Below are 25595 nucleotides of genomic sequence, written 5' to 3' on the forward strand. Positions count from 1 at the left end.
TGACTGAAGATTGACTGAAGATGAAGTTGCAGATGTGTATATTATAATGGAATGGCTCGCAATAATCAGAAAGAGAAACTTTAATTTTGCAAAGTAAGATCCATTAGCTTCCTCCTACAGGTGTACTTTGTCCTGATCATGCACAATTTTCAGGCTTTTTTTACCTGATATCTGCAGATGAACAACAAGGAAATAAATAAACTCACAAACATTCATTTCATTTATTTAATTTATTTGTCAAGTACCACTATACATGTACATTTATAAGTCCATTTCTCCATGCATCATACATAACAGATAGAGAGGAAGTAATATTATGCCGTGACAGGATAACCCAATTAGCTTTTTTCCAATGGATCCAAACTCCTAGAAATATATTAAGATAATTGATCAAGTTAAAGTATCGCAAAAAATGATGACCAAATACCCAGTTTAAAAGGGCCGTACTCATTTTCTTTTGCCTTCATCAATTTTTGTTCACATTTATGATTCTGCCTTACAGTATGTACTATTATAATACAGAAGTTTTAATGTATTTTTGTTATTTCCTTGTTACCATGAAGCAATAAAAGTTTTAAATATAACAAAAAATTTATAGGATCGTTGACATAGTATAAATTAGATTTTATATGAAACCAGTTTCCTGAAGGGAGTTAAAAAAAATCTAAAGAAAAAGTAATGTGTGATCTTGTCAGCTTTAGTCCCTGACCTTAGCAAAGCCAAGTAGTATCAAGATACTAGCTACCATCATGTAAGCATTAAGCCTGTACAGTCAATGTATAAGGTATGTCAATGCCATATGATCGATCGCCTGCCAGTCCTAATCCAGGTGCATAGATAAGATACCTTGTAGGAAATGGATACTTCCCTAAATGGCTGTCGTGCAATAATTACGTAAAGGTTAGGATAATACTTAACTTCCAAGGCAAGCTAGGATCTAATTTTAAAAGTACATGTAGCTCCCTACACAGTGATCATATAAAATGCTCTGTTAATGGAACACGCAAAGTTTAGAAATACAGGCAAGCTAGCTTTCATAATGTCATAAGGATTGCATCTAAAGTGGAACAAATATTATACCTTGTAAAGTACACAGCGCTTTCTTTTGTATATATATATATATATATATACAGTGGCGTACGCAGGATTTTTTCAAGGGGAGTGTTTTCAAACTGGATTGCATCATTTATGTGACCCCACAAAATATATTTGGCGGTGAATCAGCCAGCTGGTGAATAAGCAGGGGGGGGGGGGTAGTGTGTACTTCTGTTGGTACTGAACACACACCCCTTGAGCAAAAAAAAAAGAAGAAGCTTTTTTACCTTTTTTTTTTTTTTTTTTTTTTTTTTTTGGGGGGGGGGGGGGGGGGGGGTAAGGGGCCCGGGATCCCCCACTGACAGAAACATTAAGGGGGGGGGGGGTTGTGTACGTGCCTGTATATATATATTTTGTTTGTTGTTTTTGAGGGGGGAATGATAATGATGATTGAGAAATACATTTATCAAATCCTACTAATTTAAAAATTTGCCATCGACAGTGTTTGGTATACTATTATACAAGTTTGTATTTGCAGATTTTCTCTCTTCCATAAAAAGTCCCTGATTTCATTAGTTTTGGAAAGTCTATGAAGTACTCACTACATGTTTAGAAAGCCATTGCCTCAATACTGATGTCACAACAATGTATTTAAGGAATAAAGAAGCCAGAAAGAAAAAGCATTCATCATAGTGAGAAAAAAATTAGTATTGTCAATGATAAGAAACATGTGAATTACATGATGTAGCACTGGCAAAAGATGTAGTCATGTTGTGTGTACATGACATGTATGTGACATGAAATTATAAAGTATAGCAAACACGTATGAAGGACTCCTATACAATGCATTGGTACATGCACATATATTATACATGTAGATCTCCAATACTACATTTTTTATGAATGTTACTTGTACTGTTCAAACAGCAGAGGTCATCATTCTATTGTTCTGGTGCAGTTTTTGTTCTCTTTACCCTAATGCAAACAAATAACATTCCGCATTTGAGTTTAACCATGTGTGCAGTGCCAGGCCTAGTTTATCCAAAAAGCATGAAAACATGAAAGAGTCATGAAAAACAAATATTTTGTTAACATCATAAATAAGCAATGCTGACTACATACAGTGTACAGAGTTGAATAATCAGTCTGGACCCTTATGTAAATATGTAAATAGGGGCAACTATGCACTTAACCCCGAATATGGTTCTCTTGGCCCTAAATGAAAAACAAAATGAATAAAATACCTGCAGTGTGGTTTATGAAGCCCTGTCATAACTTTGCATTATTATAATAGCAATGGCCTTACAGTTACATTGAACATTGTCATAATTCCATTTGATTTTTCAGGATGTTTTATATATACACGTTATTTTCTTAGTACTCAATGGGTTGAAATTTCTTAAATTACAAGTATAACCTGCAAGTATTATGCAAGTTAAAACAATATATAGGGAGGGAGGAGGATGAAGTACATGTATATGATATCATGCAAGACATTTAAATCGTAAATTGTAAATTGTAATTTTAATTTGAGTGCATGTAGGGCCTCAGTATTTAGTTTCATGAATATGTCTATATGTACATGTAGGAAAGATGACGTACTGTATAAACAAATATCATCGTACTTTTAAGTTTGATTATGATTTGAACACTTGTTTACTTGAATGTAAACAACTTAAGGGCAATTTCGATAACTTATTGTAGATTACCGGTATCCTGTTTGGATAATGTAATACACATATCATCGTCATGAATCAACACATTCAATTTCAATAGATGATGTGCAAGACGATTTCAAATTGCCTGAGGTCCATTTTGTTTTAAAAAGTATTTGTGATCGGGTTTTTTTTAATTTAAATTTCAAAAATTTGTTTAAAAACAAATGCTGTATGTGTGAAGAAAGCTCAAGTTGTTTTCAGGTCACCCGTAGTCTGATGAACTTATTTATTGGTTTTTCTCATTGGTTCCTGTAGAAGTGCACTTTTTTCACATGGGGACATTTCACTACAAAGTACAATGAAACTAGGTCTCCCCGGCAAGTGGTACTAAGCACTTCTTTCAAGTCCTCCCAGTCTAATGGAAAATTAAAATTCAGTGAACAATTGGCTAAAATCCGCAATCGATTGGAGCCTCTTTCCCCTGTGCTGTCGTCAAATGTTCATTTCTAATGACGGCGCTACTGCGATAATCCACGCCGTAGTAACACTTAGCTCTAACCCAGGAGTGTGTCGCGTTAAAAGACATTTTCACGTGGCACTCCATAGTTTACTAGCAGGTGTATTCGTCTGGATAGGCTTCGGCCTTGAGTTTGCTTGTTTACAAAAGTTGTACAGATCCTACTACGTATTTCCCTCGCCCTATATTCTTTTTTTATTTTCTCTTTATTTACTGTCTTGAATATGAACCATGTGTGTCTGGTATAGAAACCTAATTTCCAAAGCCCATTCTAGTCGACCGCCATTTATTTAAGCATTAAGGTACTGTAAATGCAAAAACTGTTTAGAGTTTGTGTGCGCTTTTTGTCTTGTACTCTTTTTCTCAAACCTGCCTCTTACATACAATGCATGCACTTGTCTCTCTCTCTCTCTCTCTCTCTCTCTCTTTCTATCTCTCTTACTTTCTCTCTTTCTCTTTCTCTCATTCTTTCTCTCACTCTCTGTAATTTGTGAAAGGTAAAGGAATTTTTGAGTACCTCATACAGATTAACAGTAAACAAACAAATTGCAAGGAATCACACAATCCAGTGAGCTAACTGGACTCTAAACAAATTGTACTTTGACACGATTAATGATCGAGTACAATTACAGACATGTTCAGTCTGTAAATATATTGTACCATAAAAGGATTCCTCATCGATTATAATACATAAAGATGGAGACAAAAAATGTACATGCATATTTGGCATCTATGAGTTTGATTATTATTAAACGTTTGTAGTGACACCTACTGTACATGTATTAGACAATATTGTAAAGAATAGTGCATCTACTGTAGGTATCATTCCATTGATAATACAGTAGGATAACTCTGTTTTCTCTTTTGTTAATGTATACATGTCAGAATAAAGTATATGATGCATTAACATCATATGAAATTGGTGATTTTACATAATTTGTTCTGGGACATTTCCTCCAGGCTTTTGTCAAATTCTCAGTGTTTGGGTTGTGAACTTTTGATTGGGTTTTTAGATTATTTTCAGGGTAATACGTTGAGGAGTAATGTTGCATGAATGTTTGAACTTTGGAATACATGCAACATTAAAGGCATCATTTAACATTGTTAAATCTGAGAAACATGGCCCTACGTGTTATCAGTGTTTGTGATATGGTGGAATATTGAAGCCCTAAAAATATTGCACTTCAAAATGATCATGAAGTTCCTCAAAAAAGGAAAAATCTATGAATGACCGGTTTTACCATACTCATTTTCCCCAATAGACTGTAGTGTTATGAAAACCGTTAGCAAAACTTGATTTAAATTTCCATTCACAAATATCTTGATAATCAGACAACTAGGTGATCAGCTTGTAAATTTCATGGGATTCTTGTATGCCCTAAAGTTTTATAATTATGATTGCAGCATGAGCTAAATCAAGGATTCTTTTAAGGATCAGAGACAAAGTTACTGGATCCCTTTAAAGGTGTTGTAGCAATTGTTGTAAGAGCCTTCATCATACAGTGAGGTCATTTTTTGTCTCTTTTATGTCTCTGTCTCATTGTCTGCCCCAACTGTTTTTGTCCTTCTGCCCCCCCCCCCTCTTCTTTTCCTTCTCTCTCTCTCTCTCTCTCTCTCTCTCTCTCTCTCTCTTTATGTGTGTGTGTGTCTCTCTCTCTCTCTTTCTCTCTCTTCCAAGCCCCCCCCCCCCCTTGTTCCTCTTTCTCTTTCTCTGTCCCATGTGAGATCAAGGTTTGTCAAAATAAGAACTAGTATTTAGCCCACTCTATCACAACTCTATCACAACACGAACTCCGTCAACAGGCCCAACTGTTCACACATACCCACACTGGCCGTCTCGCACCACCATCCCCACATCCAGCAGCCCTGTACGCCCGCCCGACTATTGTTTTTTCTAATTATCTTATTTCGAGGCGTCGGTAGCGATGGCGGCGGCGAGGGTCCTCTCTCAAAGTCTCTGACCGAACCCGGGGCTTAGCGGCTAGATCAACATGCCGACAGCCTCCTCGGTCTCGCATCTCATGCTTGGCTTTAATACGTTATCCATATTTGTCTTTCATTGCATGGAGTAGCAGTTGCAGAAATTGAGAGGTGCTAATAGCTGTGGTCCATGGATGCACTTTTGTTTATGTTGACTTTTATTTTAAATATAGGATCCGGTTACATGATTATTCTTTTGAAAAAGAAACAAGGTAGTGTTCGTGTGGTAATGAAGTTATGAATTTGATTGAAATTTTAAAAGTGTTTTACTAATTAACAAGATGTACATGTAAGTGTTACTTTTAATGAAGATTAAACTCTAAGCCTTCGCCCTTTTTTCTCTGATGATGAATTTTTATGACTCAATTAAATATTAATCGTTTTCAAGTATTTATGCTGCTATCCTTATTTTCAGTTTGCCTACCTTAAGGTGCCAGGCTTCATTAACATCATATCAAGCTTTATTGTTAACAAAAACACCCCAAAAGTGGCTTTCAAAAAAGAATGAGCGGTTGGTGTTAATGACAAGAGTCGTAGAGCTAGGAGAATGTCAGTATAAACTCAGTGCCAAATAGATTTCAATTTGAACTTCCTAAATAGTTACGTCAGTGCCATCTGCAAATCCGAATGTGAATAACCATTAACGTTTATTTAAAGAGAGGCAAAGGTTTGTTTACAGTACTTAGTGCTTGAAAATTTAAGGTGTTACAGCACGAATAATGTTTAGTTGTTTACAGTGCCGTTATTTGTATTTTGTATTTAGAAAAATTACATGTACATGTATTTTTCTTCACCAAATGGTGGATATTTAAAAGTCAGAGTACAATTTATTTCATGGTAACTTCAATGTACAATCATTCATGTCCATTCATCGTGAAAATCACTCTTCATCGCAATTATTGATGTTCTCCAGATCTCTTAGAAGAACAAATAAAAGAAATTTAAAATATGAATTATTTCATGTCGACCTCATTTTGAAATCAGTCCGTAGTGCATACATATACTTTTGATTGTATTTTGTGCATATTTCTTTCACTTTTAATTATGCAGTCATGACTTTGTTTGCCTTTTGATTACTTCATATATTATAATACACTTCTTAAAAAACTGACAGTTTTTTTCCTCTCTCTTTCTTTCTTTCTCTCTCTCTCTCTCTCTCTCTCTCTTTCTCTTTCTCTCACCCTCTCTCTCCCCTTTCTCTCCCCTCTCTCTCCCCTCTCTCTCCCCCTCTCTTCCCCCTTTCTCTCCCTCTCTCTCCCCTCTCTCTCCCCCCTCTCTCCCCCTCTCTCTCCCCTCTCTCTCCCCTCTCTCTCTCTTTCTCTTTCTCTTTCTCTTTCTCTTTCTCTTTCTCTTTCTCTTTCTCTTTCTCTCTCTCTCTCTTTCACTCACCCACTTTAGATCCATGCATCTCTGGAGCTGTTTGGCCTGACAGTCATAGCTCTTGGTCTTGGTCTTAAAATGAGATGGATGGGATTAAAGTCTTTTGTCAAACATAAAAGAACGTTACTCAAGGTAAGATAACCGTCTTCTAGACCAATCATAGATTTGTATATTATGATGTCCTGTTTATTGATTGGGCTCGCTTATGCATTTTGTAATCCAATGTCAAGTCTGTGGCTCTAAGGGCGTGTTTATGCTTCACTTTTTCTGGCCAGAATCAGGCATCTGTTACGCATTAAGTTTAAAACACGGTTGCGTCCATGCTCACTTTTATAGAATCACCGAAAAACGGCGATCACGATCGCCGATCGTAAACTCACAAAAAGATGCGTTTACAATTTGTAAACGCGTTTAAATGGGGTCAACGCACTGACCTCTAGTGGGTCTACGTAGCATGCACAGTGAAAGTTTGCGAATCCAGCTGGAATACCAATTAAGGCCACACACGGAGAATTGCCTGTAGGAGCCAGAGAAGTGAGCATGAACAGTACACCGTGGAACTGCGATTACGATGAGCGTTTACGATGAGCGTTCCAAATCGCTCATTCTACCTTCAAAAGTGAAGCATAAATGCGCCCCAAGGGACATAAAAACAATAACTTGAGGCAAATTTGCAGTTGACTCACTCGTACTTCATTATCTGTGTGTTATAATATGCATAGAAATTTGAAATTTGTTATCAATCTGTATGGTGCGAGACAGGTTTCTATTTGTTTCTTTTGTTTAGTTGCTTTTCATTTCATTATTCATTACATCAATTTCCACAATTCAAGATCTACATGTAAGTTTTAATTTCATGAAGAAAATGGGATTTTCATACTTGAAATATAACCATTCAGAATTTCCTCAGTTAGAACTATCCATGAATTAAGTAACCATGCTTTCTCATTTAGGAAAATGTTACTTTTTACTGTCGAAAAATATCTTTTAATTTCCTCAGAGCCACTCTATTGTGATAAAAAAATGAACAATAATTTTTTCATGGACATGATTTTCCCTTTTCATTTTATTTTCCCACTCAATAAAAACAAAGTATCCTCTTCTGTGAATTCACATAGATTGTAGTTCTGTGTGTATACAGAATAGCAAGGTATCTACATGTATTCTTGAAAGTACTTGAGTTGCAAAGAGATTAGTAACATTATCTCATATTTCCTGTCGATCAAATTATAACCGCACTCTTTCTAAGAATTTGTGTTGGCAGTTCCAGAGGGAATATTCACTTCACAGATCTGTTGTAGAAGAATATTTGAAAATCACTTGAACATTCAGCCACTATGAAATAAAATTATTTTTGTTTGTAGTTTTTTTTTTTTAGTGCACAACCTAATTATTAGAGTAGTCAGATCTCTAGCGTAGAATAAATGACAAAATTATCTTGAATGCTCAATAAATTTACTTTAAATCCTTTTAGACATCTTATTATCTCATTAATCTTTGTCCTTTTATATTCCTATTTCTTTATTCTCCCTCTTTGCTCTTCCTCTTCCTCTTCACTCTTCCTCTTCCTCTTCACTTCACCTCTTCATTTCACCATTTCTTTTATGTTGAATTAATTCAAAGTTATTACTTCTTTGTTTATACTTGTATTTGTACATGAATCTATGCAAATTCCAAAGTACTATAGTTTGGACTTTCACAAGCTTGGCTTCATAGGGAGCTACATGGAGTTTGTTCATTCATTTTTTTTCTTCAAGATTTTGCGTGTTTCATATTTTACAAAGGTGAATCTTTCTTCTATCATTGAAATATAAGTCGTGATAAATCAATTTTGATTTTGGTCTTGATAAATGTATTTTGTATTTCATATCTTCATGTTGATATTCATTATTGTGTGCTTTCACTGCTTTTATTTCCTAAAAACTGTCAAAATGTAAATTGTTAATTTTGTCTTTCTTCGACAGGCCATATTTCTAATAGTGATGTATAGTGAAGCATTGGTAGTGATAGTAAGACAGCAGTCCCACTTCAGAGTGACCAGAGCGTTGAGACCAATCTTTCTCATTGACTGCCACTACTGCGGAGGAGTGAGGAGGTGAGAAATACTTCCTGAATTTGGTTTTAGTTTTCATTGCATCCACTTAATTTTAAGTTCAGTTTTCATTGTATCCACTCGATTTTAAGTTTATTTTACATTGTATCCACTCAATTTTAAGTTCAGTTTTCATTGTATCCACTCGATTTTAAGTTTATTTTACATTATATCCACTCAATTTTAAGTTTAGTTTTCATTGTATCCACTCAAATTTAAGTTTAGTTTTCATGTATTAAACATATACCAAGATGTGCTTAAGATTTGATTGCAAGTCAATTTGAATTGATGATTACAAATAGTTTTGATTCTTTGATTTAATTCATTTTGTCTCTATATGTCTACGCTGTGCAGGTAAATAGCATCACGTGTTTGCCTAAAGGCCTGTTCAGCTTTGACATAGAAAACTGCTATGGAAAATGAAAACCATTTCCAATTGTTAGATGAATGGCAAGATATACTGCTGTGGGGTAGCAAAGAGTTTAGGCATGAAAGATGATCATTTAGTTTACATTTTTTACAAGTCATTCGTTTTCCTCCCTCAATATTCTCCATTTTCCCCTTGTCTTTTGATTGTAATATGCAGTAGAGTACAAATAATCAATCAAATGGGATAATTGTGCCATGTAATTCTTTTCAGGAAAGTCTAAGCATTTTCTTGATGTACTTTTGTTCTTTTACCCTTTGTTTCTCTTGCCCCACAGAGTGCTACGTCAAATCATCCAGTCACTGCCTCCCATCATTGAGATGTTGTTCCTTCTAGCTTACTTCATGCTCATCTTCTCAATATTAGGTATGTTGTACTAGATTCCAGGGGGGTGTTTCACAAAGACTAAGATCAACTTTAAGTTGGACTTAACTATGGCAGGCCATTCATGCCACTGTTGCTCTCAACATTATGATCTTTAGATATTTTTTCCTTCAATAATGAATTATAACAAAAATAGGAATTCTGTAGATTTGAGACCATGATTTGAATGTTCCTTGAGAGACCAATGCCAGTAAATGGTGAGAGCAAACAGTGGCATGAATGGCCTGCCATAGTTAAGTCCAACTTAAAGTCGATGCGTAACTACCCCAAAGAAAACTGCTCGTAAATGATTCACCCCTTATTATTGGTTGTCTGAGGATAATTTGGGTAATTCTTAGGAATCTGTCCAAAATACTGCAAATTGTTCTTATGTATCTTCTGGTGAAGGGTGACCTTCGTTCCAATGTGGTTCTTGACAAAATCATTTGATTTATGAGCATTCCAGGATATCCTCAGCATCCTCCTCCAACACCACATTTCGAAAGCGTGGATTTTCTTTCTTTCTATCTACATGTGTGTGCAGCTTCTGTTCATTAAAGTACCTCTCATTAACTGTCTGATGCTATTTTTAAAATGTACATGTATATAAGGGGTACCTCTATGTGTGTAGGTGTGTGGGGGGGGGGGGGGATGGGTATTTGTCTTCGTGATCATAGCTTTGGGAGCGAAGGGATGGAGAGGGGGGGGGGGTTGTCATGATCTGGTGATTCATTAACTTACGTACGTGAGATTGAGGGTCCAAATTCCAGACTGACACTTACAGTATGACCGTCCATTTGGCATGAATGAGCACCTGGAAGGCTTGAGTGCTATATATTGAGTGATTTCAAGTTGGGTGTTAGTGTTAGTGTTAGTGTTAAGAGCAGTCAAGAGCTCTTAAATCGAGCGAAAAATTTGCCGATGAAATTAAGAGCCCGATACCGATATCAAAATCGATAGCTTAACACCAGCTGTGACGTCACCACATGCTTGATTTCACGACGATGATTTAAAAATAGTACATAAAAACTAAAGATATCATGAAAAGTACAGAATAAATATAGACCTATTTCTCAGGTCTTATAAAATAACTCATTTTACACAAAAGAATACATGAATTACCTGTTTCACATATTTTTATTTGATCGTCAGACAATAAATTGGCGTCGTTCATGCGATGACTGTTGTGCGGTACAACACTAACACCGAACTGGAAATCAACATTGCTTAATCCCTAGGGGCTAGTGTCAGTGAATAGGACATTTGTACGTAAAATATTAACACCAGCCACAAAGGTCGGTTCAGCAGACGACAATTTTGCAAAATCGATAACACTAGCTACCGGAAGTTGACGATATTCAGAGGTCAAAGCCTTAACACCAGCTGATTTCCATTTCGGTGTTTAGGCTGGTGTTAGTGTTTATTAAACACTAACACCAGCCTTAAACACCCAACTTGAAATCACTCATTGGCTAGAACCAGGGTAATAATACTTGAGCGCCAAGAGCATCACAGAGTTACAGACAAAATTCCATTTTGAGAAGTCATTCATATATACAGTCAAACCTGTCTACAGCGACCACCCAAGGGAAACACAAAAAGTGGCCTTTGTAGACAGGTGGTGTTTGTAGACAGGTTACTTTAGTACATGATTCAATGAGAAACCATTTTGAAGGGAAACAACAAATGTGGTCTTTGTAGACAGGTGGTCTTTCTAGACAGGTGGTCTTTGTAGACAGGTGGTCACTAATTTAGGTTTGACTATATTATTATGAAACTAGTTCAACATCTACTAAAGATCAAATAAGCTTGTTTGTTTGAAAATAATAATCTGCATTTATGCAGTGGTTGATGTGCACCATATCCACTCCCTGGGGAGTATTCCTACCATATGGTCACTGTGAGGGCATATGGTAATTACTATCACAAAGGTTTTTATCTTTATTGTCATTACTTTTCATTAGAGATGTTATTTTTTCATTCTTTACTCCTAGGTTTCTACATATTTGTCAATGTTGAGGATGACATTTATTTCCAAACACTGCAGGATAGCTTCGTAAATCTCTTTGTACTCATGACTACTGCTAAGTGAGTATTAACTTTATTTCTTACTTTTCATTAAAATATATAAAAGCTGAAAGATAATTTTTGTCAATATCATATAGACATATGTATTTTGTTTACATTCTCCAAAAAAAAATTCTTTAAAAAGTTTTTTATTTTTAAAGTGCATCTATGATAATCAGAGGGTTCATTGTTAATAATCCTCTTGGTTATTGAGAGTAATGAATCTTTGAATTAATGACTCATTGGTGTGCATCATACCATATTAAAATCATTTTGGTAAATGCCCTCAAGCAAGTTACCCTTAAAGATAAACTTGAGTTCTGGTTAAAAAAAGAAAAAGAATTCAAACAGAATCAAACGAAACTTACACTGAATGTTCAAGATTACAAATAAATGTCATGTGCCGAACAATTTTGGAAGAAAATGTTTATTGGCTAAGTAATGAGCATAGAAAGTTAAGAAAATCAGGTATTACTAGCCCCGACACCATTTGTGTAGTCCCATATACATCTTTCTGTGTACAGTGCTTGTTACTTTACCAAGGCTGGGCCAAATTTATTATGATTTTGATGACTCCAGAACCTTGCAGTGCACACCAATACTTACATGCTACATGATCAACTTTTTCTGATCCATTCCACACCTTTTCTTTCACAATGCAATCGCATTACCAGAACTCACCTTTATCTTTAATACAAAGTTGCATAAAATGTTGTGATTCTTTTTTTTTACTCATCAGAATTTTAATTTGAGTTATCAGCTACTTCAGAGAGACGTGCATTTTTAACGGTTCATAAGAAGAAGAACTGATGAATAAAAAATAAAATTCTTATCTTACTGAAAGTGCAATATTCAGTAACTTTGAATTCTCTTTGCCCTCTCATTTTCTGTGATTGTTTTCCTCAGTTTTCCAGATGTAATGATGCCTGCCTATAATCACAATCCATGGTCTGCAATCTTCTTCATTGTCTTTCTCGTTCTAGAACTCTTTTTCTTAATCAATCTGGTAAGTTTGAAATTTTCTTTTCAATAGGCCATTTTTGTAATGTAATCAAATTTAATGTATTTTAATATGTTTTGTTAGGAAGGGCCAGCCATAATCTTTGTTCTACCTAGCAACAACTAATGCATGCAATTTTCATTCTGACCATTGAAATGCATTTATTCATAACCGGTGAATGAAATAATTTGTAATGAGCAACTTAACAAAGATTTATTCATTAAATTTTATTACATTACGAAACTGGCCTATTGCAGTACTAGATGTGTCATAGTCGAGTGCTTAACAAAAAATAGGTGGAGATGCAAAGGACATGGGGTTGAGCACTCGGCGCAACAGAAGTGTGCTTTGGCAAGACATTAATCTACATTTGCCACTCTCCACCCTGAGGTTAAATGGTTACGGGAAGGAAGGAATTACTTGAATGTTGTGGGCACGAAATCGGTAGCATACTAGTAATGTACATCTAGGTCCGGGATAATATTGAGCACCTTGAGCCCCATGCATAGTGGGTACAAACGCTCTAATTATCCAGTATTATGATCATTATTATTAACATTCTTGTAATGATGGTTGATTTATGAACAAATTTTGTTAAAATTTGCAGAGAACAGCATGATGTAATATGAAGACTATGGAACTACAGACTTTTGTCTTGCCTGCTGTTGGTGGTACATGTACATGTAATTATATTTAGGATGGTTTTAGATGTCTTTCAAGGAATTTCTATATCCATGGTAGTTATTTAAAACTGAAGTCTTATCCCAGGTTGATCGTAAACTGAGTAACTCAGATCTTTTTTTGTCAATAAAATTCAAGCCATCAGCTATCAACGGACTCAAATTGGATGAGACTCAATTGGGTAGTTGCCATATTGTGATTTTTTTTCAAGGATCAAATTAGAACAGTCTGTTTCAAAATTTCCAAAGGGTACATGTACTGAAGTGACTTAACCTGTTGATTAAGAGTTCATTATTACACACATTTGTATATATCCCTGCCCGAGACATTTTGGGGGCCTCCCACGTCAATAAGAGTTAGATCGCATGGCAGTAAGTATCATGGGATGCTTTCTGTCAAATCGTTTTCCTCTTGCACCTAAATATGGAATCAAAATAGGGTGGGAGATAGCGAAAACAGAAGATTTGATAAAAGTAGAGTCAGATAGTCCATGCTCATCCTAGGACATTCACTTTAGTCATATTGTCAGTTCCAATTGAGCAGTTACCTTATCATTTGTCTTAGATATAAAAATGGTCGTAAAAGTCGTCTGCTTCAAATGTGAGCTTAAATTCTTTATAGTGGTGTCACATGATGATGGGTATGATTAAATGTCGAAAAAGAATTTTCCATTTTACTCCTTGGCTTTAATTGATACGAGCTAGGTGGAAGACAAATTTATGAAATGGAAGGAAGATGCGAAGGGAGGAAGATGCGCAAGGGTCCATCTGGCGTGGACTGTCATTTTAGTCATGTTGTCGGTTTCGATTGTCTGGGATAAGAATGCAGGGAAGGAGTACACAAATTGGATAGGTCTGCCTCAAAATTATTCCAGCATTACCCTCCGGTTATTCTTGGGCAAGCTCCCTGCCAACAATGAACGATGACAAATTGGTTGTATCCTACGGGATGCAGAGCTGTTCTCGTACAGTACTCCAGGTTCTTTAGGAGGTAGGCTTGCGAACTAGACCAGTTTGGTGAATTCAGTTTGGACATAGATGCACCAGTTCCCGTTTGTCTTTGGTGTCAACAAGTCTACAAACAGGGTCATCCCCGTAGACTGAAAGCCCATGAGACCGACAGAGAAATGCATAAGAAAATATGAGAAAGAATAAAGTTGTAACAGGTAAATGAGACCGACAAAACAAAGTAGAGAATAGGGTAAGAAATATATATGTTGGTCTTGTGGACTGTCAGTATTGTGGACCGTCGTTCTAGTGAACCTTTCTGAAAATGGCAAGAAAGCCCAATCGAGTGACCTTGTTGGTCTCTTGGGCTGTTCATCTAGTGGGCTGTCGATTTCATGAAACGTTGACCTCGTAGGCTGTTGGTCTTGTTAGCTGTCGGTCTCTTGGGCTGTACCCATTAACAAAAAATTGTAACAAACAATTATTATTGCCTTTTCAAAAGTAATATAATAACAATAACGGTCAGTTTTTATATAGCGCTTATTACAATCACTAAGGGCTTCCAAACTTGGAGATTATTACTCCGGCTTTAGCTGTGCTGTCATTACGTCGCTCTAGCATTTCAAAGAATTAATTCCTGCCAGGTACCCATTTACATCACCTGGGTTGAGTGTGGCAAATGTAGATCTAAGTCTTGCCAAGGGACATTAGTGCCGCCGCGGGTCTTGAACCGCGGACCTTGTAATCGACAGTCCAGCGACATAACTACTCGACCATGGCACCTCTATCACCTCAGTGATCAATAACAACAAAAATTTGTGAATCAACAGGAATCAATAATTGAAACTTGTCTGCAAGCAAGGACTACCAGGTAGTCTGGAAAAAGGAGGAGGGGGGCAGGGCAGGGGGGCTGGGTTGTATACACAAGGGTATTGGGAAAGGGGCTGTCTAAATCAATTAAGGATGATTGTTTTATTGGTATTATTGTAACAGGAAATGCACTGCAGAAGTACAATATTTCTCGCATCTGGTTGCAGAAGCACCGATTTCCCCTCGTATCCACAGAGAGTTTCATTGTAGATGTCATGCACTTCATTTTGACATTTGATATCATGAATTAAACATCGAATTAGATTCACCTGTAATTTCTCTTCTATCCTCCAGCTAATTGTCTTCTTTTATTTAGACAATGAAAGGCGAAGAGTGATAGAGAGCACAGACAGACAGACAGACAGACAGACAGGGAGGGAAGGGCGGGGAATGAGTGTGACATTGACTTGCATACATGTCACCACAGACAGTTTGAAAATTGAGTAGTTCTGTAGAGAAGTCATTGCCCTGTAGTACAAAGTATAGTTACCTGTACTCTGATCGATGCACATTTTATTTACAAATTTTTCATGAAAATATACGGACATATACAATATTACCAATACTGTGAGTTTGTGACAGCGGTTTTCAAATCTTCATTACTACTTTAGGAGAGAGAGAAAGAGAGAAAGAAAGGGACAAAAAGAAACTGACAGACAGACAGACTAATTGAGAAAGGGAGGGAGACATTAAGGCCCACTCTTTAAAAGAGTTGAAATATATTGTTTTCAAGCACATTAAGCAGTCAAACATTAAGCAGTCAAACCTGTATATAAAGACCATCCAAGGGAGCCAAGAAAAGTGGTCTTAATAGGCAGGTGGTCTTAATAGGCAGGTGGCCTTTATGGCAGGTTTCCTTTAGCGCATGTTGTAATGAGAAACCATTTTCAAGGGAAACAAAAAATGTGGTCTTTGTAGACAAGTGGTCACTAAAGCAGGTTTGACTGTAATTGTAATTTATAGCTTTGCTATGAGTTCCTTGACTAAAAATTTATTCCAAATGTTTATGATATTAAAGGTAAAGACCAGTATTGGAAACGCCCCAATTTCAAAAAAATAAAATGGAAGCTCTTATTACCAATCATGTGAAAGAATATGTTTTGAATATTACATGATGATAAAAATTTTGACGGGAAACCGCCTACTAATTGATACATGTATATTTGGTAAATTAGTGTATCTCTTGCCTGTTGAGAGATATGAAATGTACGTGTCGTGCACGTGTGTGTAGTCCCATATACATCTTTCTTTGTACAGTGCTTCTAACTTTATGAAAACTTGGCCAAATTTCTTATCATACCATAACTGGTCTTTAGCTTTAAGATTAGAAAAGCGGGTTAATAAGTGCCCCCATTTCATCTCAAGCTGTTATTAATCAATAAATGCATTCCAATGGTGTAGTTTACGTCCTGCGATGACAGGTTTTGAAATCTACTTGTATGCTGGTATTTCCTGGCCAAAGACTTGCTAGTAGATACCATCCTGTAATTTACAATAACACTATGCTGGTTATGTGTGTAGATTTGTGTCATTGAAGTCACCTTGATGTGTGATGAGGGTGACTGGAGATGTGCAGTGAAGATTTAAATGAACACTGCACATGATATGCAAATTTATGTAAGACAAAAGGACCCAGAGACATTTTACACATACCCAATGAAGAAAATTGATTGAGTGTGTTTATATGAAAGTTACTACAGTACAGGTACGTGTAGTAGAGATTTTAAAAGACCATTGCACATTCATGCAAATAAATGTGCTTACCTACTTGTCCCAGGTGATAAGGGGATAGACGTGGGTGGGGCTTGTCACTGGTGTAGGACTAATGGTAACAATATCTGTGGGGAGTGAGATGGTCCATCTACATGTAACAGCATAACAGTTGTAACTTTTATGAGCGGGAGGGGAAGAGGGATGGGGAGATGATGAACAAAGAAGGAGGAGGGAGGGGGAAGGGGGAGGTCATCGTAATCAACTGAAATGGGGGTAGACATGGATGGGGCTCGTCCCAGGTGTAGGACTAACAGTAGCAATATATGTGGAGAGTGAGATGGTCCATCTTCATGTAACAGCACACCAGTTGTAACTTTCATGAGGTGGAGGGGGAAGGGGGATAGGGAGACAATGTACGAAGTGGGGGGAGAGAGGGGGAAGGGGGAAGGATGAGGAGGTCATCATAGTCAACTGTGCTACCTGTACCAGGTGAAATTGGGGAGGACATGAGTGGGGCTTGCACTTGGGTAGGACTATGTATGGAGAGTGAGATGTCCACCTCATGTAACATCATACCAGTAACCAGTAACTTTCATGAGAGAGAAGGGGGATAGGATGAAGGAGGGGAAGGGGAAGGGGTGGAGGTCATCGTAATCAACTGTGCTACCTGTACTGGGTAAAATGGGGGGGGGGGGGGCTTGGTACTAGGGTAGAACTAAAAAAATCAACATGTTTGGAGAGTTAGAAGGTCCACCTACATGTAACAGCATATCAGTTATAACTTTCATGAGAGGGAGGGGAGGGGGAAGGGGGAGGAGGTCATCGTAATCAACTGTGCTACCTGTACTGGATGAAATGAGGGAGGACATGGGCGGGGCTTGCACTTCGGTAGGACTAACACAACCAGTGTGTGTGTGGAGTGACACTGTCTGTCCTGCAGGTGCTCAAGGAAGTACCACTCCCTTAGGGACAAAAACTCTGACTCACATTCTTTCATTTGTCAAAGGGATTATGAGTCATTTTATAGCCCATTCAGACTATAAGAAACTCGTATACAGAAACGTCCTCCAAAGAAAAAATCAGTGAACAGCGATTGAATGGGGACGTACAACCTAGACAACAAAATTGTATAAAGAAGACTAGTTTTGAACAGAACAATTGACTAGCCAATGCACTCACAATAAGCCTGCCCAGTTGTATGATATTCGTACAATTTGACATTCAAACTAGAATGTGACAATCGTTCTGTATGGAGTTTTTGTTTGAAACAATGCTCAAACATGCGTTTCACTACATGACGTTCGGCTATATGATGTTCTTTAAAAGACTTCAGACGAAAAAAAGTATAATTACTTCAATTATACAATGAATTTTGATATTCTGAATGCAGGCTAACTCTCCTTGGTTCTAGGTTTCTTCATCTTTAGAAATGCTTGTTAAACTTTTTTGTCACTTGTCAGGTGACCTTTTGTTGACTCTGTCAGTTACAAGATGTGTTTCCTTGATGTGGTGTACAATATCTCCACTGGGAGAATGAGTACATATTCAGATAAATTGTCCTTGTGGTATTTGTCCATTCCTCCTCTTCCTCCCCCCTCTCCCTTCCTCCTTTTCTCCATTTCCTTCTCATTGTCTTCTTCTTCTCCCCCTTCTTTTTCTCCCCTCCTCCTGTTCTCCATTTCCTTCTCTTCCTTCTCTTCCTCCTTCTTCTTCTCCTTCTTTTTCTCCTTCTCCTTCTTCTTTTCCTTCTTCTCCTTCTTCTCCTTCTTCTCCTTCTTCTTTTCTTCTCCTTCTTCTTTTCTTCTCCTTCTTCTTCTCCTTCTTTTTCCTTCTTCTTCTACTTCTTCTTCATCTTGATGATCCTATTGATTAGAAATCAAATCTATCATAATCCAGGTTTTATCTCTTTTCCAACTTCTATCTTAAATTGTTCAGAGGAAAGAAACAATTTTCTTTAAAAAATATTATGTGTGACAATTTAAATTGATTTACAATTCAATTAAAGTCATAACCAAATCTTCTCTTTTGAATCTCATCTACATGTAGCTCCTGGCTGTAGTGTATGATACCTTCACTGGTATTGAGAAGAAGAAATTCAAGAAACTCACACTACACATGCGGATAGCTACCAGCAAAGCTTTCAGATTATTGTGCAGTAGACGGGTAAGAATGTATTTCAATTTCATCTTTTAAAATTATTTTGAAAAGTAATATGTGAAATGGAGCTTATCGTGGCATGGCCAAAGTTGCATAGCATCTTATGCATATTCTGGCACCTCTTCTGCATTTGTATGCACAAGAATGTAGTAACTGTTCCACTCACAAACTGTCAATGTGAGGCAGCTACCATATATGGCTTGTTCATGAATATTTATAAGGATACAATGGGTCATTGACCTCTGCTTTGATATATAGAATCCCTATAACGCAGGTTTGACAAATTAAGTATCTCAAGGTTTTGTTTTCACGATACTCAAAAACAATATGCATGATTTTGAATTCAGCTTTCCTGATGATTACTACATGCCTTAAACCTTTTTCTTCTGATAAAAGTCTTTGTCACTTAACAGGAAAACTCTTGTTCATCTTTTCTAAGAATTGTACAATGATTTCATTCCTGAAGCTGTGAGATTACGAAACTTGGTATAAATATGTAAATTTGTAAACACTTCTTGTATACTTTTAATTTTCCTGGAATTGTATTCGTAAGACCGGTGACTTTATGTATGTGAGTATGAATCACCCAAAAATGTAGGTCTAAAATTTCTTCAGCAGTTGATTTGTATCATATTTCAAACTTTAGAAAGAAACAGAAGTAGATTTTGTTTTGATGTATCCTGGAAAGAGATCAAATTTTCACATGTAAATATTCTTTTCAAACCAGTTTCCCAATACTTAAAAGTGTACATGAAAGTGGTATAAAGATACAGTCAAACCTGCTTTAGCGACCACCTGTATAGAATAACCACTAGGCCTGAGTCGAAACGGGTCCCCGCCCGGGCCCCGACCGTCGAGCTGAAACCCGGCTTTTGGTTTTCGGGTTTCGGGTTTTTCAAAATTAAATTTCACACTGATATTTTGAAATATAGAACTAAAAATATGGAATTCACAAACTTATATTTCAATATAATCAAATAAATATGCTTTAGAAATAAATGGATATTGTTTCAGTTGACGGTAGGTGTTTTTATAGCTCTAAAATTGAGGCTGCAAGAAAGGAATCACGCTTCGTGGTACCGATCGAGTGCGTTCAGAAACGGAAGTGGAAATAGATCTATGACCCACTGAAGACAGAGCAAGAAAATGCCACACACAAGACTAAAATGTTGATCAGACTATCGCAATTAAATCGTAATACTAAAGGCATTAATTTAATTGTCAAAATATATCCACAACATAATGGTTTATCCTTGATAGTTTGATGAAGGAAAATAAATTAGAGCTCTTGAAATAACATCGAAGTGCCTTTCGTTCGTTCTAAAAATGCGTGTATAACGGCAAGCAGAAGTTACGAGTCAAGCTTGATATGCACGTTTAAATCCCTACACCGTCATCCGACCTGATCGGAACAAAAAGCATTAAACCAATTAAAAAACATCACGTAAGACTTTAAGGGACTCCAATTCAACAAAATTACCGTAAAATAATTATTTGCTTTGACAAATAATACTATAGATATTCATAATATCTTACAGAAATAATGATATTTCATGAGCTACGTACTCGATATCGAGTTCAGCTAGCCATCATTTTGACATGAGACGTAGTTGTCATGCATGCAGCGCAGAATGCGGCAGCTCGCAGCTAAAGGGGGAAAAAAAATCACGTAATAGTCACGTGAATATCACGTGATCATACTGCCCTCTACAGTCTACTGCATGACAACTACGTCTCATTTCAAAATGATGGCTAGCTGAACTCGATATCGAGTACGTAGCTCATGAAATATCATTATTTCTGTAAGATATTATGAATATCTATAGTATTATTTGTCAAAGCAAATAATTATTTTACGGTAATTTTGTTGAATTGGAGTCCCTTAAAGTCTTCCGTGATGTTTTTTAATTGGTTTAATGCTTATTGTTCCGATCAGGTCGGATGACGGTATAGGGATGTAAACGTGCATATCAAGCTTGACTCGTAACTTCTGCTTGCCGTTATACACGCATTTTTAGAACGAACGAAAGGCACTTCGATGTTATTTCAAGAGCTTTAATTTATTTTCCTTCATCAAACTATCAAGGGTAAACCATTATGTTGTGGATATATTTTGACAATTAAATTAATGCCTTTAGTATTACGATTTAATTGCAATAGTCTGATCAACATTTTAGTCTTGTGTGTGGCATTTTCTTGCTCTGTCTTCAGTGGGCCATAGATCTATTTCCACTTCCGTTTCTGAACGCACCCGATCGGTACCACGAAGCGTGATTCCTTTCTTGCAGCCTCAATTTTAGAGCTATAAAAACACCTACCGTCAACTGAAACGATATCCATTTATTTTTAAAGCATCTTAATTTAATTCCATTGATTATTTTATTGTTTTGAAAGCAGTAACTGTCTTTTCCGTCGCATTATTAGAACAGCAACTTAGTCTAACTCCCGCCGCTGCATGCACACGATTTTTAGTGCCAGTGCAGTAGTGAAAATTTCGGGTACCCGGTCCCCGCCCGAAATTTTCAAGTCAAACCCGGGTTCGGCAAAACCCGTGATGACTCAGGCCTAATAACCACCTGTCTGCAGAGACCACATTTTTTCCCCCCTGAAAATGATTTCTCATTAATACATGTACTTAGGGAACCTGTACAAGAGCACCTGCCTATAAAGACAACTTTTCTTGTCTCCCTATTATGGTCTTTATAGACAGGTTTCACTGTAGTAGGGTCTCTCTCTTCAATTTCTTTCCCCTTCCCTTTTGCTACTGGGCAGTAATTTATCCATTTATTTCATCCAAGAGTGAGATACAGTCTCTTGATGTGTTTAAAAATAGCAGGATACTGGAAAGAACCATTAGTAATGATATACGGTCTTATCAAGTTTTTATAATTTTTGGATGAAAGTAAATGGATAAATATCATATGGGGTAGATAACACTGAGTCACCCTTCTGATGAGAGCTATCTAGTTCATTAATGACAAATTATCTTGCTTTTGTCATTCACACCCAATACTTACCAATCTAAACTGTTCATTGCGAAACCCTACCTCTAAGAAGTTACTAACCATATTATTAAACCAAGATGAGATTGCTAATATGACATTAAGCAATCAATAGTACTGACGAAGGGGGGCAGGCAATCTCTCTGCATTCCAGCCTTGGTAAAGCACATGTCCTCCTATGTACATCGTCAGATGTAATTGCATTAAGACGAGGCCCTCTCTTGTTACCTTTATCTCATTTCCTAAGTTTAGCTCATCCTAGCTCTCATCCTGTGTAGACTGAGGCAGATCTCGGTAGAGTGATGGGTAAAGACTCTCTCTCGGGGAATCATTACGTGATGTGGAAGAGTGCTGATTCGGCTAATTTAAAATTATCATGCTCCAAACGTTTTTTGGTGTTTTTGCTTTTAAACTGCTAATTTTCACAAATTTCCATTTCTGGAGTTCTGTCTCTTTCAGCCTGCAATGCTATATAATTTTAAAGCAGGGCCCCATCTTACAAAGATTGGTCTAAATCAATTGCAAGTCCTTCAATCAATCGCAAGTTCGCAGTCTCCTATCTCTTATGTACATACATGTAGTTGCCATTGATGTCAATCGCAAATAAGTTGCAATTGATATCAACTCTGTGTAAGACGGGGCCCAGGTCTAGAGTTATTATTAGAGAAAGGGAGCAAAAACAGGTTGCTGGAGCTAGCAGATATGGGGTTTCTAACCCAGGTCATTGCACTTATCACATTGTCAACCTCACTTTCACACACAAATCTTTGGTAGTGGAATTGAATTGCATGGAATTCAAAGGCAATTTCAGAGGGAAATAATGAATATTTAGTGTTTAAAGAGAGAAAACAAATCTCGATTTTTGAACAATTTGTCCAAGCGAGTACTTCCAGAATTCATATACTTTCACATTCTGGAACAATCACCAAAAGACGGAAGTTAGTTGACGCGCTATAGATCCTGCGTTAATCTCCATTCCTTCATCAAATCGATCCACTGATACACCAGCACAATGATACGCTGCCGACAGCGGCTCTCAAAACTCTGATGACAGAAATTGGGAAGAAGGGATAGGAGAGGGAAGAGTGGATGAGAAAGTGTAATCATCGAGCATTTGTCTCTCATACAACCCACTGACATATCTCACTCGACATAGGCCATTAAGCGCATAATCCCACGATACATTCTCCCCTGCACTTGAGGTTTTAATACCTGTGAATCTATACAGGTGTGATCCAAGTTGTTATGTGTGTGGCAGAAGGACCAGAACACAATTTTAAAGTCATATTTACTCAACTGTTTTTTTTTTATTGCTAGAGTAATGAATTACATCACCATTCACAATCTAGATGATGAACTTGTACTTTTATGGGCCTCATGTGTTGCAAAATTGATTCAAATTGATCATAACATTAAATCATTAGCAAACGCTACACTTATGGGCTAGAAGATTGCAAGTTTGCACTTCATTGGAGGACTTTTAATCAATCCAAATCAATTGCAACTCGTTATAAGATTAGAGCATGGACTAAAATGTCTTGTTAAAATAGTTTGTTTTTTTTTAATTAAAAAAATGTTGTTGTTTTTTCTCAAAAAGTACATCCTTTGTAGAAGCATCCACTTGCACCCTTCTGCAGGGCACATGACATAGTGTATAATGCACCATTACTTCCCCATTAGCAGGAGATCATCACTGTCTAAACAGATGAGCATTAGCAAGTGGAAATTGATTCTTCATTTGCTTGGGCTTTTTACCTGTCTGAACAGCCATAATATTTGCTGAAAAGTAATCCCTTCATTGGCTAGAGGTCTTCCTCAGTCTAAACATGCATGCACGGATGTAAGGCTGCCTAAGTGTAGTCCAATGGACATTGTATGACATGTATATGTCCTAAGACACACAGCGGTGGAATGGTTTAAAAAGTTTAAATGTAAAGGTTATACTCGCCTCTACAGAGTCACCAAGATAAGTACTGTACAAATTGAGTATCAACAGTGTTAAAAACTATTTTAAAAGCAAAAATGACATACTATTTGCCTTTAATTTACATGCATGTTTGTAACAGAAAAAATGTACACATGTTGCATTCTGACGGATGCTTCATGTGAGGTCATGTGACAGAAATTCTTATAAGAAACAATACATTAGAAATCCAAATGTTGTAATCTTTGCCTCTCTTTAACCAATTGCCTACCTGAACTGGGTTGATTATGTATTAAGCCTATGGAATTTAGAGAATTTATTAGTCATTGGGGTTAACTGCATATATTTCTTACCATTTGTCTTTCTTTCTTTTTCACTCCAGCATCCAGGTAAAGCGACCTTTGCTCACTTTGAAGGGCTACTCAAGTACTATGCTCCAAATAAGAGCAAGAGAGATGTTCTGCTCACTTTCAAGTCTCTGAACACTAGTGGATCAGGCAAGCTGGATCTACAGGTACAACCATATGGGAATACTTTCAAATGACTTTCAAATATTTCTAGTGAATTACCTGTCATGAATTCACCAACCAAGTGTGTTTGACAATTTAAGGCAAAATGCATGGTATTAACTGAAGTATTTCTTTCAGTCACTCATACAATATGGTTTTTAGAACCTACCAGACAGAGAGTTTGTAAACAGTAGAAAAACATTGGTATATATGTTTGTAGAAGACAATAATTTCTTTATTTCAAGATAACTTTTGGATGAAGTGCATGTAGGATTACAATAATCCAATACACCTCATGGTTATGTGTGCTCTCTGATTTTCTAACCATTTCACAGGAATTTCATAACATCTTTGAAGTGTCGAGGTTGAAATGGAAGTCCCAGCGAGAGGAGAGGCTGTGGTTCGAGTCACTACTCAGTCCCCTAGACAAGCTCTTCAGACTACTACACAAGATGGTCTCATCAAGGATATTTGAAGGAATTGTTTGTAAGTCATTTTTTTCTTTTTTCCCCCATCTTTTATTAATTGAATAATACATACATAAGAAACACATAATTATATGGATTACATAGAAAAACGCATGAATCATACTTATATCACAACATTAATTATACTTTTTCAAAAAACACATAATCAACATTTTTTTTTAAAGTCATTTATAAATTCTCTCAATCATCAGCTTTGGATTTACCTTGTCATCATCAATATTTTTCTACAACTCTTTTCAACCCCTCCCCCCCCCCCCCCACCTTTTTTTTTTTGGTAGGGGGCTATTTCTTCTTTTGAGTCTTTTCTTTTTATGATATGTTGGTTGTTTATTTTGTTGTTTATATATATTTTCACTAAATGTATCTGTACTTGTCCCTCTCTGGTATTTTCTTTGGATTACTTTTTTTCTATCTATCATTTCCTCTATCTCTCCCCTTCTCATTCTCTCTTCATTTAACTGTGTATCTCCCTTTTTCTTTTTCTCTCTGATTCTCCCTTTCCCCCGTTCTCAGTATGCATCACAATCTTATTATCAAATGACAATCACACTCTAAATACACTTTTATTTTCTCAAAGAGCTTTTCATCTGAGATTCCTCTCTATTACTCCATCAATCAATATAGAATCTTCCTGTCGTAGATGTATGTGTATACAATCATTTATCTTCTGATTCTCATTTGAAAGTCACCATGAAGGCCATATGCCGTTATTTTGCTATGATGCATGTTCATTCACAAATAATGACTCAGGAGTATGTCAGTAGTGAACGTATTAGGAAGATTTC

At 36.7% G+C, this 25595-nt stretch overlaps 1 protein-coding gene across 2 annotated transcripts in view; it reads left to right on the plus strand.

The window, feature by feature from the left end:
- The window catches only part of TPC1 (two-pore calcium channel 1), a 48964-nt gene that overhangs the window by 3411 nt on the left and 19958 nt on the right, over positions 1 to 25595 (plus strand). For both annotated transcript variants that reach the window (NM_001367565.1, NM_001144974.2), the window contains 8 exon segments: positions 6589 to 6702; positions 8535 to 8665; positions 9367 to 9455; positions 11447 to 11540; positions 12426 to 12525; positions 18777 to 18893; positions 24196 to 24327; positions 24658 to 24808. In NM_001367565.1, the coding sequence (NP_001354494.1) occupies positions 6589 to 6702; positions 8535 to 8665; positions 9367 to 9455; positions 11447 to 11540; positions 12426 to 12525; positions 18777 to 18893; positions 24196 to 24327; positions 24658 to 24808 (928 nt within the window).

The sequence above is a fragment of the Strongylocentrotus purpuratus genome, unplaced genomic scaffold, assembly GCF_000002235.5.
Source record: "Strongylocentrotus purpuratus isolate Spur 01 unplaced genomic scaffold, Spur_5.0 spur5_scaffold_2, whole genome shotgun sequence".
Classification (NCBI taxonomy): Eukaryota; Metazoa; Echinodermata; class Echinoidea; order Camarodonta; family Strongylocentrotidae; genus Strongylocentrotus; species Strongylocentrotus purpuratus.